Raw genomic sequence first — 26,309 nt, forward strand, 5'->3', positions numbered from 1 at the left:
AATAGATCATCCAGATAAAAAATAAACAAAGAAACCTCAGAAAAAAACTATACCTTAGATTGAATGGAGTTAAAGGCATCTACAAGGAAGGAGATTAAGGTGACAGTATATGGTAGATGGACTTAATACCTATATGAAACAGAACTAAAAACCTCTTGCAATTGCTTTGAGTGGGATGGGGAGGGGACTGAGGGGGAACGAGGATGAGGGCAATGTAAATAATGCACAATATAAGTCTAATTGGAATTGTCACTACGAATCCCCCCCATAATGACTATTTCCTACTAAAATTTTTATAACAATACAAAATAAAAATCGATAAAACACACACACTCAAAAGGAAATCTATAAAGTATGCTATGCAATAGCTGTGGATACACATTCTTCTCAGCAGCCAACGGAACTTTCTGTAAAACAGATGACATCTTAGGCCATAAAGCAGGTCTTCACAAATACAAAAAATTATGAAAATTTATTGTATCTTATTAGATCATAAGGAATAAAAATGAGAAATAAAAAGCTAAGAAATTATAGAAACTGTCCAAATACATGGACATTAAACAACATGCTTTTGTCTTTTTTTTTTTTTTTCAGTACTGGAGTTTGATCTCAAGGCCTACACCTTGAGCCACTCCACCAGCCCTTGTTTCTTTGTGGTGGGTTTTTTGAGATAGGGCCTCATGAACTTTTTGCCCAGACTGGCTTCGAACTGCGATCCTCTGGATCTCTGCCTCCTGAGTAGCTAGGATTACAGGCATGACCCAACAGCACCCAGCTGAACAACGTGCTATTGAATGCTGAGTTGGTCATTGAAGAAATTGAGAGGGTGTGTACTTAAAAAAAAATCCTAGAATCAAATAAAAACAAAACTACAACTGATCAGAATGTTTGTTATATAATGAAGGGAGTTCTAAGAGGGAAATTATATCTGTGAGTACCTACATTAAACAATCAGAGAGATCTCAAATAAATAACTTCAAGATGCACCTCAAAGTTTTAGTGAAACAAAAACAAGTCCATTCCAAAATTAGTAGCAGAAATAATGATATGGAGACTAAAGGAACAATACAAAGGATTAATAAAACAAAGAATTAGCTATTTGAAAAGATAAACAAACTTGACAAACCATTAGTCAAATAACCAAAAGAAAGATAGAGAAGACCCAAATTAATAAAATTGGACATGGAAAGGGGGGAGATGACAACAGATGTCACTGAAATCCAGGCTAATCCCTAATTATCATTAGGGAGAATTTTGAAAACTTATATTCCGATAAATTAGAAAATCTAGAAGAAATGGATAAACAAAAAATAAATAAATAAACAGATTTATAACAAGCAATGAGATTATAACAATAATAGAGTCTCCCAACAAAGAAAAGCCTAGGACTGGATGGATTCACGCTAAATTCTACCAAACCTTCAAAGAAGAGCTAACACCAATGCTCCTCAAAGCATTCCATAAATTTCAGAAATGAAAAGGTCACTTCTAAACTTATTCTCTGAAGTCACCATTACCCTGGTATCAAAAAAAGAAAAGCATATAACAAAACCAGAAAACTGTAAATCAATTTCCTTGATTAACATAAATTCAACAATCCTCAATAAAATTCTGGGAAACTGAATTCAACAACACAATAAAAAGATTATAATTATTTAAATAAAAAGTTTCTTAAAAAAAACATTAAAGTGTGACACCAAGAGAGACATCTGACAGGAAACAGCATTTTTCTGCCCAAAGAAAGTAACTTTCAAACCCCAGATATCCTGGTCAGGGTGGGGGTGGACACCTTGATCATAGCAGGAAATGGACTCATTTCTTTTTTTAGGTTTCATGGCTTTCAATTTTCAGTTCTTATGCTTTCAGATGTCAAAAGATACTAGCAATAGCACCAATGTCAATGCCAAATTCCTGGTTTTGATAGTATATACAGTTATATAAGGTGTTACCCTTGGAAACTGAGGGAAAAGTACAGGGAAACAGCTGTGCTTTCTTTGCAATTTCCTATGAGTGCACAATTATTTAAAAATAAATGTTAAAAAAAGAAAAAAATCATACAGCATGATCAAGTTGGTTTTATTCCAGGAGTACAAGAATGGTTCAACATATGGAGATCAATAAATGTAATTCACAGCATAAATAAAATCAAGGACAAAAATCACATGATCATCTCTATAATGCAGAAAAGCCTTTGGCAAAATCCAACATCCTTTTATGATAAAAGTCCTGAAGAAATAGGAATAGAAGGATCTTACTGCAATATAATAAAGGCTATATTTACACAAACCTATAACTAACATTACACTAAATGGGAAAAACCAGAAAGCATTTCCTCTAAATTCAGGAATGAGACCAGGGTGTCTACTGTCTCCACTCCTATTCAACATAGTGTTTGAAATCTTAGCCAGAGTAATAAAACCAGAGAAAGAAATAAAAGGGATATGAGTATGAAAGAAAAAGGCCAAATGATCCCTATTTGTAGATGATATCATAAAGCACAAAACTCTTAGAAATGATAAACACTTTCAGCATACAAAAAAATCAGCATACAAAAATCAGTTACTTTTTTAACTTACCTATAACAAAGTTTCTGAGAAAGAAACCAGGAAGACAAAAACATGCACAATAGCCTCAAAAAATTACCTACCTACGATAAACCTAACCAAGGAGATGGAAGACCTCTATAATGAAAATGACAAAACACAGAAAAAGGAAATTGGAGAAGAACTAAAAGAATTGAAGACATTAAAGACCTCCCATGTTTGTTTATTGGCACAATTAATATTGTGAAAATGGCCATATTATGAAATGTGGTCTACAGATTCAAGCAATACCCATCAAAATTCCAATGACATTCTTCACATAACTGAAAAAAAGAACCCAAAATTCATATGGAAGCACAATAGACCCTGAATAGCCAAAGCAATCCTGAACAGACTAATGCTGGAGGTATCACAATATGTGATAACTACAGAATCATAGTAACAAAAATGGCATGGTACTGGCACAAAACCAGACACATTGACCAATGGAACAGAACAGAAGATCCAGAAAAAAGCCTGAGCAGGTATTGGGATCTGCTTCTTGACAGAGGCACCAAAAACCTACAGTGGAAACAAAAAAGATAGCCATTTAACAAGTGGTGCCGGGAAAGCTGGATATCCACATGTAGAAGACAGAAACTAGATCCTTATCTCTCACCCTGCACAAAAACAATTCAAAATGGATCAAACACCTTTATGCAAGACCTGAAACTTCAAAAGTACCAGAAGAAAACATCAGGAAAACACTTGAAGATGTATGCCTAGGCAATGGCTTTCTGAATAGAACCACAACAGCTCAGGAAATGACAGCAAAAATTGAGAAATAGGACTGCATCAAATTAAAAAGCCTCTGCACAGCAAAAGAAACAATTATGAGTGAAGATATAGCCTACAGGATGGGAGAAAATCTTTACTATCTATTTGTATAGAATATACAAAAAATTCAAAACAGTAAGCACCAAAATGAAATAATCAGATCAGTAAATGGGAAAATAAGTGGACAGTTTTCAAAAGAAAAAGCACAAATGGTCACTCAATATGTGAAAAATGTGTTCAACATCTTTAACCATCAGGAAAATGCAAATCAAAACTATATTGAGTGTCTATCTATCCCAGTCAGAATGGCTGTCATCAGGAAAACAAAGAACAAATTCTGGTAGGGATGTGGAAAAAAAGGGAACCCTTATACAGTGTCAGTGGGAAGGGAAATTAAGTCACTATGGAAACCAGTATGGAAGCTCCTCAAGAAACTAAAAACAGAGCTACTGCAGGATCCAGTTATACACTCCTGGGTATATACTAGAAGGAATCAAAGTCAGCACATGATAGAGACACCTGCACACTCATGTTTATCACGGCACTATACATAATAGTCAACTCCAGAATAGCTTTCCATTAACATGAATGGATTAAAAATGTGAGATGTATATATATATATATATAATGGGTATTACTCAGTCATGAAGAACAACAAAATCCTGTTGTTTGCAGGAAAATGAATGAAACTGGAGAACATCATGTTAAGCTAAATAAGCCAGACTTAGAAAGATAAATATTGTATGTTTTCTCTCAAATGTGGAATCTAGACTTTAAAAAAAGACATGAAAGTATAAGGGGGACTATTTGGAAAGAAGAGTCCAGCGAGAGGGTGGGAGGACAAGAGAGGATAACGGGGTGAATGTGATCAAGGTTCATCACATGCATGCATGAAAGTGTCAAAATGAAACCCACTGTTTGGTATAATTAATATATGCTAATTTTAAAAAGGATTAAAAAACACCAATGTTGCATCCTGGGATAATGGATAAAACTTAAGTGATGATTTTGTAGTCTAACAATAAAGCTTAATGATGATCATTAGTTTGTGCAGAACAAGATAAATGACAGTACCAGCAGGGCAACGAGTCACAGTGACTCAGTGGGACGCCAGATCCCGGTTAGGGGGAGAACTTCTCACAGGGCTTCCCCACTCTGGGTCTGAAGCCCCTCTAAGGTGGGTAAGTGGGGTCCACGTGAAGGGCAACTTAGCTGGAGAATTCAGAACTGAAGCAGGACAGGAGGACATCCACTGGCCAATTACTGGGCCAGTGTGGCAGTCCAAGTGGGGTGAGGCAGGACATCCACACTGGAGGACAGGGAGGCAACCCAGTATGGAGTGCCAGAATGTAATGACAGTCCCTCGAGGTGTGGTCCAGCATGGGTGTCAGAACCTGAGCAGGTTGAGGATGTCCATGTTGAGAGGTCACCTGCGGTGGGGCGACAGAGTCCAAACAAGATGAGAAAAAATCTCATACAGGGAATAGACAGGGGTCACGCCTGAGGGGTGAAGAAGACATCCCTGTAGGAGATAAGCATGGAGAGTGGGGGGTCAGAGCCGAGTAGCATGAGGAGAGTGACTACATACATCTGGCACAAGCAACCTGAGTCAGCAGAGCAATTGGGCTTCTGGGCAAAGGAGCAGCCTGGAGGCTGTGCTGGAGTACACACAGGTCAGGCGGCACCTGAACGTGGAGGTGCTGTTACAGGGCACTGGAGCCCAGGAAAGGAGAAAAGGGCAAGTGTGGGGGAACAGGGCTGGTAGTGGAGACAGGAGTTTAATCAAATAAGTAAACAAATTTAGGACAATGGGAGTCAGGTTTCTCATTGTTAGTGGAGAGAGGTAGAAATATGCAAACGGAGAAAATTAGAATAAACTTAATGGTGGTAGATTGAATTGGATATTAATGTCAGATGATAGATAATAGATAGATAGACAGATAGATAAATAGATAGACAGATAGATGGATAGATAGATTAGTGCAGAGGCAGAATTCACTTGCCACTCTTGGTACTCCCCAGCCCAATGTTGATAAACTGACAAGTAAAACAGCCGCAGCCTGAGAAGATATTGATGACAAGGACTTTGATATATCAGGGATGAGAGTCTGGCTCCTGCTGGTCCCCCAAGACCAGCAGAGATATCCGGTGAGCAACAAGGAAATCCAGGATGGGGAACAGAGAAGGAAGAAGATGAGTACTAATTGTGATCTCTGGAAGTTGTAGTGTAAGCAAGCCAGCCTTTCTAGAATAAGTTCCCTTTGGACAAACCAATCTGACCCCTAGAGAAGCTACTGCAAGATGGGATGAAGTTTCTGTGTAAATCCAGTGGTCAGTAATGAATGGTACTGAATCTGCCTAGATCTTTCCTTCAAAACCAAAGCACTCACTCCCCCAGCTGCCTAGAGTGTTGACTGCTGATGGCTCACATTTGAGGCTCCCTATGGAAGTTACCTAAACCAAAGGAAACTGCCTGATCCACAGTTGTGTCCTCCCTAGGAGCATCTCCATCCCATCTGGGTCAATATGGAAGTACAAAAGCCCCTTGCCTCAATAAGGGACACCTCCAAAGGGCCATCCTAGCTTGAGCTTCCTGTGGTATCTAAAGAGGCCTGTTGTGATGGCCTCACAGTGAACATCTACTTCTGCCCAGTTTTGCCTTCCTTGCTCCTTGACAGGTGTTATTCCCAAGAACGCCTCCACCCTCCCCAACAAACATCCTTCCGTAAACCTCTGGCTCTAGAAAACTGGCAGAAGATGAATTCATGTTGCTTAAGACCCCTTTTAGATAAGAAAGTAGGAATGAACAATTTTAACCATCACATCTTCAAAGATTTGTTTGCCTCTCATTTTCATGACACCCTTCTTGGCTTTGTAGAGGAAAAATAAGACGGTCATATCTCCACTGCAAACCAATTATGGGTCCTCTTTCGGTTTATGCACCTTGAGTTTGGAAATTATCTCTTAGATTTGATAAAACCTAGTTGCCTTAAATCTGTCTTTGAATTGAAGCACTTGCCTTCCTGAGGCGCTCTCTCACAATATATTTTGTAGTCATCACTGATCTTCTCTACGGCCATCCTTGGATTCTTCCAGCAGAGTTCCTCAAAGGTCATTTTACTTACATCTGAGGAGTAGGGAAAAACAGAGATAGAGTCTAGTTGTCCACTCTAGGTTCAAAGACTCATTTCTTTTTTCAAAGATAATGTCTTTTAAATGCTGTTTAAGTACACAATTGTTTTAATAGGATGCTTTAAAAAAAAAGGAATACAATTTTTCTAAGCCAAATTAGAAGCAAGGAAACACAGTTAACACCTCCCTCACTCCCTTGCAGAATGAGTGGGTTCTGTCCTACTCTGGGAAGTCTGACCCACAGAGATATTTTGTCTGAGAGATGCTAGTGTGCAGGGATAGGACACCAAAGCTACTAATTGTTAGTGCATATACAGGAAGTAACTTATTCAGATGAATGTTGAACCCTTCAAAGCAGCCATCTGTTGCAAGCAAGAGTTGCAAATGAATTTCAGGTATTTTGCTATTAGGTTAAAATTTTGATGTACTTAAAGATAATACATGGCAAATGATTTGTTAGGACCTTTCTTGTTTTTGGCTTTGATTTAAGGAATTGATTTCTGAATTAACAGCTTCTATATCTGAATATTGTCAGTAATTGCAAATCATTGTTCTATTGGGATGAATTTTTTTAGAAGCAGTCATGCATCATTTCTAATAATGCATTGCAAATTGATGGGGACTATTTTTTTGTACCCCAAATGTGGTAGGGCAACAAAGCTGAGATAGCAAGAGAAATTTTAACAACCTACTGGGTAAAAGAAGCAGAAAATTAGTAGCTTGCTGCCTCCCAAGATGAAAACACTCATTTGTAATGAACTATAGAAATGAACCCTGAAAGTACAGTTTTTGAAAACACTCATTTGTGTTGAGTTCTGGGATTTAGAGCACACCTAGTTGCACAGAGTTCTCCTGGAACTCTCCAGATAGTTCAGTACTTTCTAAGGCTATATTGTCTAAGCCTGGAAGGACTCCTGCATGTTGACCTATAAAACACAGTTGCCCTAATGTCAGCATTGTCACTGTCACATCATCATCACCATCTGTCAGTCAGGAGACTCTGGACATAAGTGGAAGAGCTACAGAGTGTTTCTGCAGTGGATCCAGGTCTCTAGTCCTGGATCAATCCCTTCCTTGCTGAGAAACCTTGAGCAAATCTTTTCATCTAACTGGGATGTTCCCTCCCATAAAATTAGAAATGTCTCTTGCTCTTGTGCTCTGTGAGTTCATGCTGTAGCCTGAGTGGAGGTGTCAGCATGCCTGGGAGTCAGGGCCCCAGCTTGGGAAAATTCAAAGGAGGCCCTTGATCAAGGCAGGCCATGCTTCCAAAGAGCAGCAGTAGAGGATATAATGATGCTTCAAGAGAGGGAAGGGATTGTGTAGGGATGGCTCTCACCCCTCCTGGCTATCCACAGCCACCAAAAATGCCTGTGCTGGCACATGTGTGGTGACATTTATCAGGCACCATTTCTTCCATTTTGTTATGATTCCTAGAAGAAGTTCTAGAATGTTTAGTTTTTAGAGAGAAGGTGGAACCTCCAAGGTAAATAAAGAGGGTGTAAGCATGCTAGATTTAAATCACCCAGCATTCGGAACAGCTAGTTTTATATAGGAAGTGCACACTAACTATTTTTGTGGTGCTGGTGACCAATCCCAAGTTCTCAAGATACCAGATGAGAACTCTACCACTGAGCCACACTCCCAAGTACACTAAACTTTTTTTTTGAAGAGTTGGGTGCCACATTTTTTTGGTTATCTAGTAAGTACCATTTATTGAGCACATTTTTGTTGTGTAAATGTATTCTCTCTCATCTTCTGAATGATTCCGCAAAGTATAGGCCATTCTGCCCATTATTAGAAGAAGAAGTAAGTTTCAAAGACATGGAGTACTTTGCCCAAGCTCACAGAGTGAATAAGGAGTATTTTCAATGCTTTTGCTTACTCCTAACTTTCAGTGTAGGTCATGATGCATAGTACATCAAAAGATAAACTGAGTCATTGTTAGCCGTTACAAAATGAAATGGGATAAAACAAAAGCATGTTAGAGTACATAACCGTATGGCATAAAGGCACATAATTACACTGAAATTTTTCCATATACATGCATATATACACACAGTCATATATTTAAGGAACCATGAGGTCAAATGTATGTCATGTGGAATGAAGTTTGGGAAACACTGCAGTCCTCCAACTGCCTCAGCATAGATAATTAAATAATAAATTGTATCCAAATTTGAATAATGAATAACATTTTTTGAACTCTTACCATTGCCATACATTGGGATAAAAGCTTTCATAGATGAGCTTAGGTTACCTTTATAACACGTCTATTATTGCTCAGAGTTTACAGATGAGAAATTTGGGGGGCTTAAGCAGAGGTTAAGTATACTGGTCAAGTATAAACAATCAATAGTAGGCTAAGCTATAACCTCAGACCCCAGGACAAAGGAGTTCTGGGCTCCTAACCACACGTTCTGGGTGGGCTGGAGAGAAATGTCCTCCAACCTGATTCTGGAAGTGGAAAATGTTTCCTTACACAGGAGTTTGCCCAAACTTGACTGTGCTAGCTTCCTCAGAGCCAGTAGGGGCGCCATAGTTAGTTTGGATTCAGATCCTGACTGCCACTTACAATGTGACCTTGAGAAGATCACGTCCTTCTGGCTCAGTTACTTAGTACTTATCTCACAGGTTATTTTGAAGATCAAACAAGGTAATTTTTATACTGCATAGTGCACATAGTAAATAATCACTAAAATGTTAATTTGTATTTTCCACTTGCCTATATGCAAAGGTCAAACAAATTTGCAGTGACTTCTTTCTTACCTTTCATAAACACTGGAGACTTCATTTCTACCTGGAGAGACCCACCTTGCCTCAGGTCCTCAGTAGCTACCTTTTGCCACTGCATAGAATCTATTTCTTCCATGTTAGACAAAGCCTGGCTTAACTCCAGAGATTCCTGAATCCTCTTATGAAAAAGAGTGCTCTCTTCTTTGCTAATAGGTTCTCTTTTGTGGCAATGGGATTTGATGAACCGGGTTTGAGTCTAAGAGAAGGAGGGGAGACATACAACACTTGCTGCAGGAATCAGCCAAAAGCAAGAGTTTTGTAGTAACTCAGTCCTCCATGATTACCTGATACATAGATTGTCATCAATAAGCTAAAAAAAGCCATCTCTCCTTTCTACACCAATTCTCCTCCTCTTCTAATCAAACCCATTTTTAAAAAAATGTTCTTAGCTGGGCACTGGTGGCTTATACCTGTAACCCTAGCTACTTGGGAGGTTGAGATTGGGAGGATTGTGGTTCAAGGCCAGCCCGTGCAAATAGTTTGCAAGTCCCCATTTCCAAATAACCAGATCAAAGTGGACTGGAGGTGTAGCTCACATGGTAGAGAGCCTGCTTTGCAAGTGTGAAACTCTGAGTTCAAACCCCAGTCCCATCAAAAAACCCAAATCCTTATTAGAGCATATTAATTGTACAAAGTGAGGGGTTTAATTGTGACTATGAGATTTCTATGCATATATGTAATGTGCCTTGATCATAACCCACCTTCTATCCTTCTCCCCCTCTCTTAGACCCCTCCCTTTTAAGCTTTCTGGGAATTTTTTTTTTTTTGGTGGAACTAGGCTTGAACTCAGGGCCTATACCTTGAGCCACTCAACTAGTCCTTTTTTATGATGGATTTTGTTGAGATAGGGTCTCACGAACTATTTGGCTGGGCTGACCTCGAACCTCGATCCTCCTAATCTCTGCCTCTTGAGTAACTAGGATTACAGGCATGAGCCACATGCTAGGGAAAGTTTTTTTTAAATGGGTCTCATTATGACCTTTTCATACATGCATGCAACACACTTCCCCATTTTTCCATAAGGGAGAATTTCTATATAAATGTGACTTCTTCAAAGTCAGCTCTGCACTGAGTCTCTTTTCCATGAGAGATTTTTCTTTAGAACACCAGGAACCATGTCAATCTCCAGTTGCCTCCAGGAAAAAGTCACAATTTCATTTACTTTAACAAATAAGCCTCCTCAAACGGAAGTACTCTCTCTTCCCTCAAATTCATGATTCCTCCTCAACCAAAGTGTCTCTTACTGTGAAAATGAGAAACCAGTAGTCCTCGTCATCCAGGAATTCATCATACCAAGGACTGAGAGCCTGAAAACCAAACACAACACAAGCATTATGAGGTGGGCGCTGCATCTTCTCAGCTTGTGCTCACCTTGGAGTAGAGTAGGCTGCAGATTCTAGGCTCTAGATTCTCTCAGCAGGAGATCAACTGACGACCAGCCAGCAGGTATTCTTTTATTTCTCTGAATGTAGCAGCTCATGTACCTATCTCAAAGTCTCAATGCATATTAACAAATACCCATTGAAAAAAGATGCAATAATTTACAGATCAATTACTTAACATCTGCACACTAGTTGGTTGCTTTCCAAAGAACAATCTTTGATTCTCCAAGTGGCTTCGAAAACCAAGCAATTCTTTCTGGTATATCTATCCATATCTCCCATTTGAAGACCTTACACATTTGTGAAAAACATTTCATACAATAAAACAAACAACCTATGAGTTAGTACTCAGCTAAATTTACTTATCTATATTCTTTCTTTCTTTATTTCACAAATATTTTCTGAGTACCTTCTATGTGCAAACTGTAGACTTGTCCAAGGAGCTCACTTTCCAGAGGATGACCAGCAGTGTAACACATGTTGTGACAGAAATAAGGACAAAAATCTCTGGGAGCAGAGAGAAGGTAACAATTGATTTTGATTGAGTCAGGGAATATCCAGCAAAGAAAAATTCCTGACAGAAGATTTAAAGCAGAATTCATGCCTTGCAGGATAAGGAGGAGTCTACAAGAAGGAAGTTGAGTAAGGGCAGGTGTTCCACTCAGTGGAAGAGCTCAAGCAAAGCACAGGGATGTGGAAGGACATGTTGGAGAGTGATAGCTACTCCATGTGGCTGAAATGCAGCATCCACAGGAAGAGCATGAGGGGTAGGCAGGGAAGATGGTTAGCCTTGTACATGAGAGACTAGAACACTTGTTTAAGCCACATGAGCGTTATTTTGCAATGACTTGCTAACAGTAATTTAAAAAAAATTGTCAGCTCAGCCCCACAAACCACCCCAGTGATGTTGCCGAGTGGTGAATTTAAGGGTGTATTTTTAACAACTTATCAAATTTCCTGAGCTCTCAAGAAACTGAAACAAAGTATATTCCAGAGAAAATGAAGTTCACTGATTGAATGCTAGCCATATATAATGTAATATAGTGTTATTGATTAATGGATAAACCCTAAACATATGTATTAAATGGGAATGATAAAAGAACATTGTCAAATGAATATAGCAAGCCTTACCTTATTTTTGAATTTATTACATGAGGTTTTGACCAAGCTGTCAAAATATTAAATTTTTTTAAATATAATATTTCCAAAAGCAAAAAATGTTAATTTTCCTGCATATCACACAGCTCAGTTGATGTGGAGAAGTTTCGGTCCTGTGTTATCATCAGTTGTGTTAAATCATTGTGTGACCTGCTGAGTGTCTCCCTCCCTGTCATTTTTAAAAAACATCTGCCTCCCCCAAAGCAATGGTGTCTAAAGGTAAAAGCAAAGTCAAAGTGGATGTGCTTAACTGGAGTGATAAAGTGAAAATCTGAGATTTGTTGAAAGGCTGCCTGTCTTTAGCCGAAGCTGGACAGCACAAATGAATCAAGCACCTGCAGTATGACACTGAACTCTAGGCTTCCTGAGCATTTGTGGCGGTCCCCTTAGAACCATACAGCTGTGGATACAAGGGTCTATTGTATCCTATTATTACTCCTTCCAGTTAAAAAGATTTATGACCCTAATAATATGTGAATAAGTTATTGATTTCTTAAGAAATAATACTGGAGAATTTTCCATTCAAAGCGATAACAAGATGTACATCAAAATAATGTAATAAGTATAATAAAACACTATCTTAAAACTTATAATTGTTTTTTGCTGTACCACATTAGGGTTTCCTTTGGAATTGAGCTTGTCCATCATTTGATAAACCCTTCTGTGTCCTCCTCAGAGCAGTGTGTGATGCAACAGACCAAGAAGCTACAAACTGCGTGGGGCCAGGTAGTGCATGATTTAGACAATCTGGTCTCTGTTGCAAGTATTCAACTCTGCAATTGCAGCACAGGGTAACAAATGGCTACAACTGTGTTTCAATAAAACTTTATTTGTGGACACTAAAATTTGAATTTTATATAATATGTGCATATCATAGCACATTCCTTTTTTGATATTTTTCCATCATGTAAAAAACATAACAACATTTGTAGCTTGCTGATCCTGCAAATATAAGCAGTTTGGCTATAGTTTGCTGATTTTGCAATAGACTGAGCAAAAGTCTGGACACTGGCTCTGCATTTGTCAGTAATCAGCAGTGAGACCTCAGGTCTTGGTCTATAATCTACAAAACCTCAAAAAAGATAAATACCTCAGTGTAAATTTAATGAAGGTCATAAATGACCTCTTCAAGAACTACAAATCTCTGAAGAAAGATCAAGGAAGACTACAGAGAATGAAAAGATCTCCCATGCTGATGGATTGATAGGATCAACATAGTAAAAATCGTATACTACCAAAAACAACCTATATGTTCAACACAATATCCATCAAAATTCCAATGACAGCACAGAAATTGAAAAATCTATCCTAAAATTCATTTGTAAACACAAAAGATCATGAATAGCCAAGGCAATACTCAGCAAAAAGAGCAATGCTGGAGGTATCACAATACCTGACTTCAAACTATACTACAGAGCCATAGCAATAAAACAGCATGGTACTGCAGAAAAACAGATATGAAGACCAATGGAACAGAATAGAGGACCCGGATATGAATCCACACAGCTATGCCCACCTTATCTTTGACAAAGGTACCAAAACATACAATGGAGAAAAGACAGCCTCTTCAACAAATGTTGCTGGGAAAAGTGGCTATCTTTTTTTTTTTTTCTTTTAGGAGCTTTTCTTTATTTTTCTTTTCTTTTCTTTTTTTTCATTTTTCTTTTATTATTCATATGTGCATACAAGGCTTGGTTCATTTCTCCCCCCTGCCCCCACCCCCTCCCTTACCACCCACTCCACCCCCTCCCTCTCCCCCCCCAATACCCAGCAGAAACTATTTTGCCCTTATTTCTAATTTTGTTGTAGAGAGAGTATAAGCAATAATAGGAAGGAACAAGGGTTTTTGCTGGTTGAGATAAGGATAGCTATACAGGGCATTGACTCACATTGATTTCCTGTGCCTGGGTGTTACCTTCTAGGTTAATTCTTTTTCATCTAACCTTTTCTCTAGTACCTGTTCCCCTTTTCCTATTGGCCTCAGTTGCTTTAAGGTATCTGCTTTAGTTTCTCTGCGTTAAGGGCAACAAATGCTAGCTAGTTTTTTAGGTGTCTTACCTATCCTCACCCTTCCCTTTTGTGCTCTCGCTTTATCATGTGATCAAAGTCCAATCCCCTTGTTGTGTTTGCCCTTGATCTAATGTCCACATATGAGGGAGAACATACGATTTTTGGTCTTTTGGGCCAGGCTAACCTCACTCAGAATGATGTTCTCCAATTCCATCCATTTACCAGCGAATGATAACATTTTGTTCTTCTTCATGGTTGCATAGAATTCCATTGTGTATAGATACCACATTTTCTTAATCCATTCGTCAGTGGTGGGGCATCTTGGCTGTTTCCATAACTTGGCTATTGTGAAAAGTGCCACAATAAACATGGATGTGCAGGTGCCTCTGGAGAAACCTGTGTCACAGTCTTTTGGGTATATCCCCAAGAGTGGTATTGCTGGATCAAATGGTAGATTGATGTCCAGCTTTTTAAGTAGCCTCCAAATTTTTTTCCAGAGTGGTTGTACTAGTCTACATTCCCACCAACAGTGTAAGAGGGTTCCTTTTTCCCCGCATCCTCACCAACACCTGTTGTTGGTGGTGTTGCTGATGATGGCTATTCTAACAGGGGTGAGGTGGAGTCTTAGCGTGGTTTTAATTTGCATTTCCTTTATTGCTAAAGATGGTGAGCATTTTTTCATGTGTTTTCTGGCCATTTGAATTTCTTCGAAAAGTGGCTATCTGCCTTCAGAAAACTGAAACTAGATCCATGCCTGTCACCCTGTACTAGTATCAACTCAAAGTGGATTAAGGACCTTAATATCAGACCTGAAACCTTGCAGTTAGTACAGGAAAAAGCAGGGAATACCCTAGAAACAATAGGAATAGACAAGGGCTTTCTCAGTAGAACTCCATCAGCCCAGCAACTAAGAGAAAGGATGGACAAATGGGAATACATGAAATTAAAAAGCTTCTGCACACAAAAGAAATGGTCTCTAAATTGAAGAGACCACCTACAGAGTGGGGGAAAATATTTCCTAGCTATCCATCAGACAAGGGACTGGTAACCAGAACATATGGGATGCTCAAAAAGCTAAACTCCCCAAAATCAATGAGCCAATAAAGAAGTAGGCAACTGAACTAAACAGAACTTTGTCTAAGGAAGAAATCCAAATGGCCAGAAACACATGAAAAAGTGGACATGGGTCACAAACACGGGAAGAATAGAGAAAGGAAAGGAAACCTAAAACTTGGATGTGGTTGATGTGCTCACTGTGGAGGAGTGAACAAAGTAATCTTAAATTAGCAGAGGCCACTATGGGAAGGGGGCCAAGAGGTAGTGAAAAGTTCTGGAAGAAATGAACCAATGTGGGTTGTAATACACGTGTGCACGGAAGCAATGCTAGGAATCTCTCTGTATAGCTATTTTTATCCTAAACTAGCAAAAATGCTGTGTCTTTCTTATTATATCTTATGTTTTCTCTTCCACAAAATCAGAGAAGAGGGCAGAACAGGTTCAGCCTGGAAGTGGGGGTGGGGAAGAGGGTGGGTGATGGTGGGGGGAGTTGTGAGGGGAGGTGCCACAAACAATGTATATACACATAAGCAAATGTAAAAACAATAAAATAAAAGGAAAAAGAAAAAAAAGACAAAGGATTGGAAACTTCTTCCATGCCACTCCATGAATGAGGAGAGTCAGTGTAACCAAGGGGAGACTGTATTCCAAACACAGAATGAGAAGAATAGTGTCAGGAATCAAGAAAGAGGTGACAGGTCAGATAAAGAGCATGGAGAAGCAGAAAAGTGAAGCAGCAAAAAGTAGGAAACAGTCTTCAGCTCCGGCTCTAGTTCTGGGAGGTGTGGGGAGAACCAAAGCTGCAACCACAAGGTAAGCCAGGCAGCCTTGGTGATAACAGCCTGGCCATCCCACTGAAGGAGAAACCCACCATTCTCACAAGCCTTAAATCCAGTGGGGAGATTTGGTGTGACAGTGGCTCCTCCTGCATGACAGGCAAGCATTGGAGAGGAAATCCATGTCACCACTCCCCATATCTCAGAGTGCTATATCCAACAATGTCTTGAGAGGAGGCCTATTCTTTCAGACTGAGCTAGGCTAGGGACCTGAAAACAAGGAACAATCACAAGTCAGGAGCCTGAAGACACTGTGCCACAGAGTCGGCCATGAGTCGGCCATGAGGGCAAATTGTAGAGAGGGAGGGGATTGGAAATGGACCACTGAGAAGTTTAGATTGCTGGGAGTTCTGGCTATGGAGGGCACCCACTCTCTATAGCAAGAAGCAAGCCCCATGACCTATGGATTTCTGCAAAGGCTGAGAGCTCTACACCCATGGTTGGTGGTTGCTTTGCCTCCAGAGCTGCCTCCCTGACGCGTAGTTTGCTCCTGGGTTGGACTGAGTGCTCTGAGCCAGGACTGGTGGGTTGCTCAATTCTCCCAAGCTTCTTCTCTCCTGCAGAATGGTTTGCTGCTGGGCTCCGATCCAAAAGTGCTGAAGAGGACAGGCTGAGTGCTGGGTTCCCTCAGTTCTTCCCCTCCAGTGCAGAGCTCAGTGCTCTGTTTGCAGCCCTCACTCTCTGGTGTACTTGGGTGACACTCCAGACCTGCAATCATAATTTTTTCAATCTTTTGCTTTTTTTTCTTTTCCTTTTCTTTACATTCTTTTTCTTTTTTCTTATTTCATTAAAAAAAATTTAACCTTGATTTTTTTGTTTTTTCCACTTTCCCTGCCTTCTCCTCTATTTCACACACTCATTATCATTACTTTCACTTTTATTGAATTTTAACTTCATAGTTCATTCTACATTATTTTTGCCATTTTATTTTCTATGCTTATTGGTGGTATAGTAGTTATCTTTAATTGATTTTAGTTATATTTTAATATCTGTTTTTAATGGCAGTTTGTTTCCCACTTTCTGAATGGTAGTGGGGATTGAGCCCTCAAGAGAAGGTTGGGATGCTCCATCCTGTTCACCTAAGCACAAGACATGGGCAGGGTGCTGCTATCCTGCTCCTCCACTTCAGGTAGGAAGCCAGGTTCTGGATTTGCTGCATGAATTGCTACATTGCTTGTGACATCACAGAGTAGACAGTTGGCCTCTGGAATTCATTGAGAGCAGTAGCAGTGTATGTGCCCATGTTTTCAAATAGCAATCATTTCAGGCAAGTCACAGAGCCCAATGATCCTATCAAAACCATTACTTCTTGGTCCTCATATGCTAGATGGATAATACCTCTCTCCTGGTTTGGGTCTTTTCTGCAGGAGGGACTTTACATGTGCATGGTCATAAAGAATGCAATTAAATGATCCATATACTCCATCATTTATGGAATACATAAAAGGTTTATCCATTTGACTCATCTCCATCATCTGAGCTGCTCTGCTCTTTCGATACGATTTTTTGGCAATGATATTAGCTGCAAAGGTGAAAGCTGATGCAACATACTATCTGCCAGGCTTAGCCATGATTCTCACTCCAGAGTCTGACCAAAAGTACTGGGTTGATGTCTTCAAATTTAAGCTTCACACCATCACATTCAGGAAAGCTACCGCTAATATCAAGCAGAGGTATGCTGAAACCACTCCAGTCCCCATGTCAAAGACAGTGGGCACCAGAGATTGTCTCCATGAAGGTTTCAGGATTGGTATGGAAGCTGACACTAATAAAATCAATACTTAGCTGATGGCTAAGTATTAAGTAATACTAAGACTGATGGCTTTCAGTGTGGCACCAAATTTAACATCAATGCTACTGAACTGCTTTGGGATCACCAGTGGCAATTTGCAAAACCAACTTGGCTTTTGGATGAACTCTGGCAACTTTCATCAATTCTACTTCACTATCAAAAGTCCTCATCTAGACTCTATTACTGGCAGCATACTTAATTTGAAACATTCATTTACAAGGATTTGCATAGATAATCTCTCTGGAGGCATCCAAGATTCTGCACCAACTGTATTTCAGTCTTGCTAGTACAGTCTAATCCTTCCGATTGTAAGTAGTGCGCTCACTATGACTCTATTATTTCATTTGGCTTCATATAAAGAGGTGACACAAAGAAGAGCTTTTAACCATCTTAGATGTTTCTTTGGACTGTCTTTGAGGTCTGTGACATAAAAGGCATCCTTGTCATGTGAGGAAACCCCATTCATATTTTGCCTTCATCAAGGATGTGGAGTCAAACTTTCCCTTACTAAAGTTGTTCATGGTTTCTTGACGTGCCTCTGAAATGCTACAAGATCCAAGTTGGATAAAGATCCTTACTTAAGAGTCTTAGCAATTATTCTTCATAAGATGATCCCCAGAACACCCAGGCATTGAAGGCTGGCCCCATAGAGATGCTGGTGCACTAGCTGGAGCTGGAGGACCAATTGGCCACCCATTGCCACCCATTGCCACCAGCTGCTTCACTCCCACCCACCAGAGAGGGCAGCCTGAGTGACACACAGCTCCTGGCTGAGGGTGGCTGTGGTGGCAGTAGGGACTCTTGGATTGGTCTTTGAGATAGGATCTCACCAACATTTTTGTCCAGACTGGCCTCAAACCATGATCCTCCCAAATATATGGAATCACAGACATGAGCCACCATGCCTAGCTTGTTCCTTCTTTCTTAAACAACAGCCTTTCAGGATAAAGTATACTGGGTTGTCAGTTATTTTCTTTTAGTATATTGAATATATCATCCAACTCTCTCTTGGACTGCAAAGTTCCTACTAAGAAATTTGCAGATAGTTTAAAGAAGGCTCCCAGTATATAACAAGTAACTTCTGTGTCTGTCCAAATTCTTTCTCTGGGGATTTTTGACAATTTAATCTTAGCATGTAGCAACCTCCTTTGAAGTCAATCTCCTTAAAAACCTTGCAGCTTTGTGATCTGGATACTCATTTCTCTTCCTAGATTTCTGAAAATTTTAGGCTTTATTATTTATTTTGTTTATTTCTGTACCTTTCTTACTTTCTTCTCCTTCCATAATTGCATATATTGGTTTGCTTTAAAGTGTCCCACATGTCTTGAAAGCATTTTCTTTTGTTCCTCTAATCAGATAAGTTCAAATGGCCTGTCACTGAGTTCACTAACTCTTTCTTCTGCTTGGTCAAGTGTGCTATTGAAACTTTTTGTTTAATTTTTCAGTTGAATCATTATATTCTTGAGATACAGAATTCGTTTAGCTCTTTATAGTTTTTTATTTCTTTATTGAGCTTCCCATTTTTTTCATATATTGTTTTCATTATATTTAGTTATTTATGTTTGTTTTCTTGTAACTCATTGAGCTTTTTAAAAATGATTATTTTGAATCCTTTGCCAATCAGTTCATTGATCTCCATATCCTTAGGGTCAGTTTATTAACTTTCTTTGGTATTTCTATATGTGCCTGATTCTTTATGATCTCATAGTCGTGCATTGGTTTCTGTGCATTTGAAGGAGAAATTATCTCTTTCAATGTCTGTAGACTGGTTTTGGTAGGAAAAGACCTTAACCAAACATTCCAATCAGAGATTATGGATTAGTCATCTGATGGTGTTTGTAGTCAAACCCATAGATTTCATGGGTGAGGCCAAGAAACCTCCGGGTGGGTAGGGATGGAGCTTTATCCATGAGAAGATGGAGCTAGAACCTAGTCCATGGAGAACTGGGGTTCCCTCTGGGTCTACAGGTGATCACAGCTAGAACTGAGTCAGAAGTAGGCAAGGACAGAGCTGGGTCTGCTAGCAGTCTGGCAGAGCCAACACTGAATGTGTTGGCAAGTGTGGCTGCCGCTAAGTCTACAGATGGATGGTTTCCTCAGGGTCTGTGGTCAATAGGCCTTACAACATGGGCATGAGTGGTATCTGCTAACACCCCAGGAAGATGACACTCCCTCTGGGAATGAAGTTGAGCAGGGTGGAACCAGATCTCAAACCTGACTTCACATGCAGTCAGGTCCTCTGTCAGTGGATATGTTAGCAGGGTCTTAGGCAGGCATTGTTTCTAGTGGGATCAATGGATGGGCAGGACTGATGGCAGGACCATGGACAAAGGCTAGACAAGAGGACAGGTCTTAATTCTTGATCTGCACCTGGGACTGTAATTGGCAGATCTGCCACTGGGGGTGCAGACCAGCCTTTTCAAAGCAGCTTTTCTTGGTCTTGGGCTCCATTAGGGTGTCCTGACCTCCTACCTGGGTTCCAAAGCTTTTTTTGTCTATGGAGAGTTGCCAAATAAGTGTTTCTGTCAGTGTTGCTGATATCAAGAAAAAAGTAAAACAGGGGAAGTGATAAACTTTTATATAAAATGGTCAAGGAAAACCAGAAGGTAACTGTTAAATAGAGACCTAAGGGAGTTGAAAACTAAATCATACATGCATCTGTATAGACAGTTTCTATAATTTCTTTGCTATTGATATACAAGTCTTATCCATACACCAATTACTTCAATATCTTTACAGAAGAATAAGCACCAAGCAGGGGGTTTTATTGTGAAAATCTGCTGATTTGAGTAGCACACTCTAGTCTGATCCTCTGACCCTAAACGCCTCCACAAACAGCAGGCAGGCCTCTGGGTTTTCATTAATCAAGAACTGTGCAAAAAAAAAAAAAAAAAAGCAATGGCTGTTGATTCATTGGACTGACCTGGTCTAATACTAACTGGATGTGCATCCCATCATAATTAAAATGTATTGGAAATCTTAGGGCTAAAAAATGGGTTGTGACTTTGGTTTAGCACCAGGTCAGCTGTGTATTTTTGGAATCAGTCACTTGCTGTCTCTGGGCCTCTTTTTCCTCATTTATACAACAAAGGCAATAATATGACCCTGTCTGCCTATTGGAGTTGTTAGAAGCATAAAGGAGACAATGTGTGTGAATGTCATTTATAAGGTAAATACCTTATAGTGCACTCAGTAACTGTTTATATTCATTTTTGCTCCTCCACATCCATTGTCTACCCTTCTTTATCCTCCTATACCTTGGAAGATTAATCTGTATAGACTACATCATCAGGCTTCCCTGTCCTCTGGTTCAGTTCAGCAAATGAGGCCTCCTGGCAGATGGGAAAGAAGGAGAAAGAGTTTGGGGCATCCATTCCACCTGACTTCTTCTAGCTAGATCACCATGGACTGGCTACATCCCTCAACTCTGGCAGCTGTTTCTCTCCTGGTTCTATACACTACTCCCTCTCTTCAGTTCTTCAGGCCTAGGGATGATAGAGGTGCCCACACTTAATCACTTTGTGGTAGGCATTGTACTATCTATGATCCCCTCACCTCCGCCTATTTCTTGGTAAGTAGTCCCTTTTATTTGGCTCTCATCTGTTATCCAATTTGAATGCCCTGTGTTTCCTGCCAAGCATTTGACAACACAATAGTTATGCTATGGGCCTCACTTCTTGTATTCAGGATATTCCCTTGCTCTTATGTAGTGTTTTGGGAGAGGAAGAAGTGAATAATAAAAGGTGATATTGACCACTTCTCCCTCCATTCTACTTTGGAGTTTTGGCTGGTTCACAGGAAGTTGTAAAACTTGTGCCTTAAGAAATTAACCAGCTTTTCAATATGTGAGGATTTATTTCTCTGAGGCACAGCCTACCTTGCAGATCTCCTTCTGGGCTTTGGGGACCCAAGGGTTCACATCCCCAGAAGGCAGCAGCTTCTTCAGGCCCTGAATGGTTTGAGATTTGAGTGGTAAGCATGGACCATGCTCATTTAAATAGAGCTCGCAGATTCTATCACCGAGCATGTGACGAAAGATTGCATTCCCATTCTTCCTGGTGTTCATTAGTACACTGAGGAAATGGTGCAGGTCCTGCCAAAGACCCAGGAGCTGAGTCTCCGCTTTCAAATTCTGCTTCTTCAGGTGGTCCCGGAAGGGACTCCCTGCATAGGCATCAGCACACAAGGCCCAGTGGGTGTACTCAAAGGAGAGGCTTTGCTTCTTGGCTTTCTTGATGGTAATCTGGGAGGGGTGATTAATGATAGGTGTTGACGTCCTCAGGCGGGTGGAGAACTTTGTCTCAAAGAGGTCCTCCATGTGGAGGAAACTTTTGGATGTCTTTTCTATACTGGACTTCTTGGCACGGTGACTATCCTTTTCCGGAGAACAGACTATTTTCTCCTTCAAAGAGACCCCTTTCAGGGGTGGCATCTGTATAGCCACCTTCTCCTGAGGAGTCTTCTCCTGAAGGGGTAAAGTGTAGACATCTGACTTGGGGGCCATTTCCATAGACCAAGAGCCAGGACTGATGAACTGGCACATTTTCCTCTTGGTTCTCTTGCTTGAGTACCGCTTTGGGAAGTGGTTACAGTTTTTGATGCTCATGCTCAGAGGGACCCCTCCATCATGAGTATAGCAAACACTGCACAGGCGCGTCTCGTATTCCTGCATCAGAGCACGGCACGCTTCCTCGCAGGCCATTTCCATCTTGGCGTGGGTGTAGAAGTTGGGGAGCCAATAGCTCTGGAGTTTGAACAGAGCCACTTTCTGCATGTGGCTCAGGATCTCCCTTCTGGTGGTTGACTGGTTGGGATGCCAGATGGAGAGGTTCAGCAGGGACTCTGGAAAGAACATAAAGAGATGCAGAGTGAAAATGATAGGATGGTGATGATAATGATGATGGGAGGTTTTTCAATTTTTCCAAATGTCTTGGTGTATTCATTAATCTCTCGCAAAATCCTGGAATGCGAACTGGTAAAAACCACAAAGTGGACATGTTTTTAGGGTTTGCTCAGCTCACAGTGACCCTTTCTCTGATTACCTTCTTTCTTTCTCATGGAAATAAGGTATATTATGGGATTTTTTGAATGCTTTTTAGAGCACTGATGCTAAAAAGGAACCCAAAGGTACAAAAAAAGATGATTAAAAACAACAGATGGGATTCCTTAGGGTCAAAAATGACCAAAAGATGGTGAAAAAGAAAAAGAAAATCTTGAACAATACTTTTAAAATTTTAAAATAGGTAAACACGCTCTAGAGACTTTAAAATTTGGCATTAAATGAAGCTTTTCTAAAACTGAGGGTGACCATAGATTAAATGATGCACCGTACATTTATATCAAGAAAAGCAGTTTTTTAAAAGGATTTGGAAAGGTTTTACAAACAGAAGTGATAAACACTTGAAGAGATAGATGTGTTTGGGCTGGTGGAATGGCTCAAGTGGTAGAGCACCTGCCTAGCAAGCATTGAGGCCCTGAGTTCAAACCCCAGTGCCACCAAAAAAAAAAAAAAAAGGTCTATTTAACCTAAACATTATACAATGTATACAAATATTAAAACATAATGCTACCCCATTTATATGTACAATTTTATGTTTTGTGTATTAGCTATAATACATTTAATTTAAAAATAGAAAATGACCAAAGGAAGGGGTATGAACTGGTTAATTTGAAGAAGTTAAATCCTTCAAATAGTAGTCAGTCTTTGCTAGCCTTGATTTTAATGTTATCAATTTTCAATTATCTATTTGCGTGGAGAGGAGTTTGGCAAATCTCAGTGTATCTTCTGGAACACATTGATACTGGGTTCAAAATGTCTCCTCATTTATCAAATAAATATGGATGAATCTATTTCTAAAGAAGGGGTGAGCAAATTTTTTATGTGAAGAGTCACATAGCAAATATTTAGGCTTTGTGAACCACAATTTCTGTTGCATAGTCTTTTTCTTTTTCTTAACCCTTTAAAAATTGAAAATATTCTTTGCTTATAGGGCACAAGTTCTGCATTTGTCCCATGGACTATAATTTGTTTTAGAGAATCCTAACTTTTTTTGATGGTACTTGGGATGGAAGTCAGGGCCTCACTCTTGTTATACATGCACTGTACCACTTGAGCCATGTCCATAGTCTAAGAGAAATCCAATTTTTTTTTTTAATGAGAGGCTCAGAAGATACAGGAGCTTTTCAATTACCCTGTCCCAGTTTCTCTTCCCTCCTTCTAGCCAGTCTTCACTGGTAGGTAATATCTCAGGAAAAGACAAATACCAACCTATGGACAGCTGGTGTCTTTCAACCCTTCCTGTGTTAAGGGTTGGATTCCCATGAGCATCCCTGATATATAGCAGATGGACAGTTTGAAAAACTGTCAGAAGTGGGGTTGATGTTTTGGTTATATCACTCAAGGATTTTGCTTCAAATATGTCTCATAATTCTTACTTATGTTCATGTTGCAGAGAGTTATCACTCTTGAGCCCTCCTGCAGATGGGTGGCCTTCAGTATGAGGAGAAGGGACAGATAGTAGTCTCTCACTTCTATGTCCAGTTCATCTATGCTTAGGATCTTCTCAGCAAGGATCCAGAAATCCACCAACTCTTCACCTAAATATCAGACAGGACAGGCACAGAGCTGCACTGCACTCTAATTTGTTCCTTTCGTGGCTGCATCTAGGTGAAGCTACTGATACCACCCCCCCACCACCTGATTCCACTGCAGGAAACATCATCCTCATCAGTCACTCCTCAGGTTAAGACATCATCTCCAGAAAAGCCCTAATGTTGGGGATGATGGGAGGCCTGGGAGGAAGGGACTTAATAGATAAGGGTCCTTTGTGATGTTTTTTGTTATTGTTGCTGTTATAGAAAAACTCACTTTAGGGGAAACTATAAGACTCTGAATATGAATCATGAGATATTTGAGTTTTGTCTAAAAAATGAAGATTGGGGGAAACAATTCCTAGATCACGGACTCTGAACAGCCAGTAGTGTAAAGGGAGCAATGATGAGGTGACTCCATTTTGGCTGAGGGAGACACTTTAGAAGCAGACATGAAAAGGGACATGGGAAACAAATAGGTTTCTCAGAGAAATAATAAGCCTCTGACCAAAATAACAAAATGCAGCTGCAAGATGTGGGCCCCAAGGCCAGGACCTTCCCAGAGTGTTCTGTTCTACAAGGAAAGGGAGGGGCAAGTGGCCGGTTCAGTGAGAAGCTGACTCGGTGCCAACCAACCACAAATATAGTTTCAAGATAGAATAGTTGGACCTGAGCCGGGAAGAACCCTGTATCGCTCCTAGACTCCAGCTATACTATGGCTTAGCTCTTTTCACTAGGCCCTCCTGCGTACAGAGCTTTTGTTGTCCTTTCAATAAACTTTGTGCTCGCTTTATTCTTAACTCCTGGTCAGGGATCTTCAATCATCAACTACACCAGGACATGAACTCAGGATCAGTAAAAGCTCATTGTATCCCTAAGGTACCAAAGACCACATTCCCTATTTTACAACTTTGCTGAGGCCAAACTCTAAGTAGCAAACTGAAGGATATGGGCTAATTCTCCTTAATCTACCCCCCGAAGACCCAGAGCTTCACCATTAAAACTAGGGCCTGATCCTGAATATTGTGAGCTGGAGTGTGAGCCACTGCCAGCTGCTGGCTTCCCAGCACCCAGCTACTACTGGATCCAGAACAGGAGGCAGTGGTTCCCAATGCATTCACTGTAGGAATTACACTTCCTCTCTGTCTGTCCACCCACCATAGTGGCAGCATTTTGAGGCAGGGACTTAGGACTTTTCTTTATTTTTCTACCTCAACTTACCATCACAGTGGCTGCCATATAATGATGCTCAATAAATATTGTTAAACGAATGAATGAAAGGAACTCTGATTGCTTCTACCCTAACCTATACTATGGATTCCAGTTTCCAAGATTTTTACCCAACCGCATTATTAAACATTTCTTATATTTACCATAGCTGTCATCTGGGACTGTGGGGAACCTAGAAACTGTTAAGAACTTGCAATGGTGTCAGGGACAACTTGAAGAACCCACCTGCACTGCCCCTGAGGTAGGAACAGAAGCGCCACATTCCTCTGACCCCGCCAATGCATTTCTCGAGTAGCCACTGGTCTGCCATTTTCCATCTCATCATCTTGGCTGCCAAGAAAAGACCATGATGAGAGAGAGAATGAACTCTTTCCCTGTCCCTTGCACACAGCCAGACCCCTGTTAGCTCAGTGTGATGAGGAAAAATGGTGGCCAGTTAGATGAATGGGACTCTGGCTGTGTGGTGCTTTTGAAGGTAGGTATGGGGCCATCTGGTGACATGTGATAAGTGACATTCATGCATGAAATCCACAGCTAAAATCAAAGACTCATCTCTGCTACAGTCCCTACCTGACAATGATTCCATCTATTGTATCTCTATTCTCTATTTTTTTTTATGTCTGCTCTAATCTTTATTATTGCCTCCCTTCTGTAGCTTTGGGTTTACATTGTTCTTTTTCTTATTCCTTAAATTATAAAGATAGGATGTTTATTTGATATCTTTCCTTTATAAAAACCCTTATAGTGATTCATTTCTACCTTAGCAATGTTTTCTTTGCATGTCAGTTTCGATATGTTGTATTTTCATTTTCATTCAATTCTAAATATTTTAAAATTTCCCTTCTGATTTTTTCTTTGATCTATTAGTTGTTTAATATTGTTTAATTTCTACAATTTTGTGAATTTTATAGTTTTACTTTTGTTATTTATTCCTAATTTCATCCTGTTGTGGTCAGAGAAGATACTTTGT

General features: G+C 40.1%; 1 protein-coding gene and 1 pseudogene across 1 annotated transcript in view; both read right to left on the minus strand.

The window, feature by feature from the left end:
• The window catches only part of Rgsl1 (regulator of G protein signaling like 1), a 71,677-nt gene that overhangs the window by 25,528 nt on the left and 19,840 nt on the right, over nt 1–26,309 (minus strand). The window contains exons 5-10 of the mRNA XM_074044780.1: nt 25,565–25,669; nt 23,954–24,115; nt 21,396–22,360; nt 10,529–10,591; nt 9,258–9,480; nt 6,379–6,486 (exon numbers count right to left, since the gene is read on the minus strand). Of these exons, the coding sequence (XP_073900881.1) occupies nt 6,379–6,486; nt 9,258–9,480; nt 10,529–10,591; nt 21,396–22,360; nt 23,954–24,115; nt 25,565–25,669 (1,626 nt within the window). The remainder of the gene's footprint in view (nt 1–6,378; nt 6,487–9,257; nt 9,481–10,528; nt 10,592–21,395; nt 22,361–23,953; nt 24,116–25,564; nt 25,670–26,309) is intronic.
• On the minus strand, nt 16,806–17,984 carry LOC109674224 (ornithine decarboxylase pseudogene; annotated as a pseudogene).

The sequence above is a fragment of the Castor canadensis genome, chromosome 11 (assembly GCF_047511655.1).
Source record: "Castor canadensis chromosome 11, mCasCan1.hap1v2, whole genome shotgun sequence".
NCBI classification, from domain to species: Eukaryota; Metazoa; Chordata; class Mammalia; order Rodentia; family Castoridae; genus Castor; species Castor canadensis.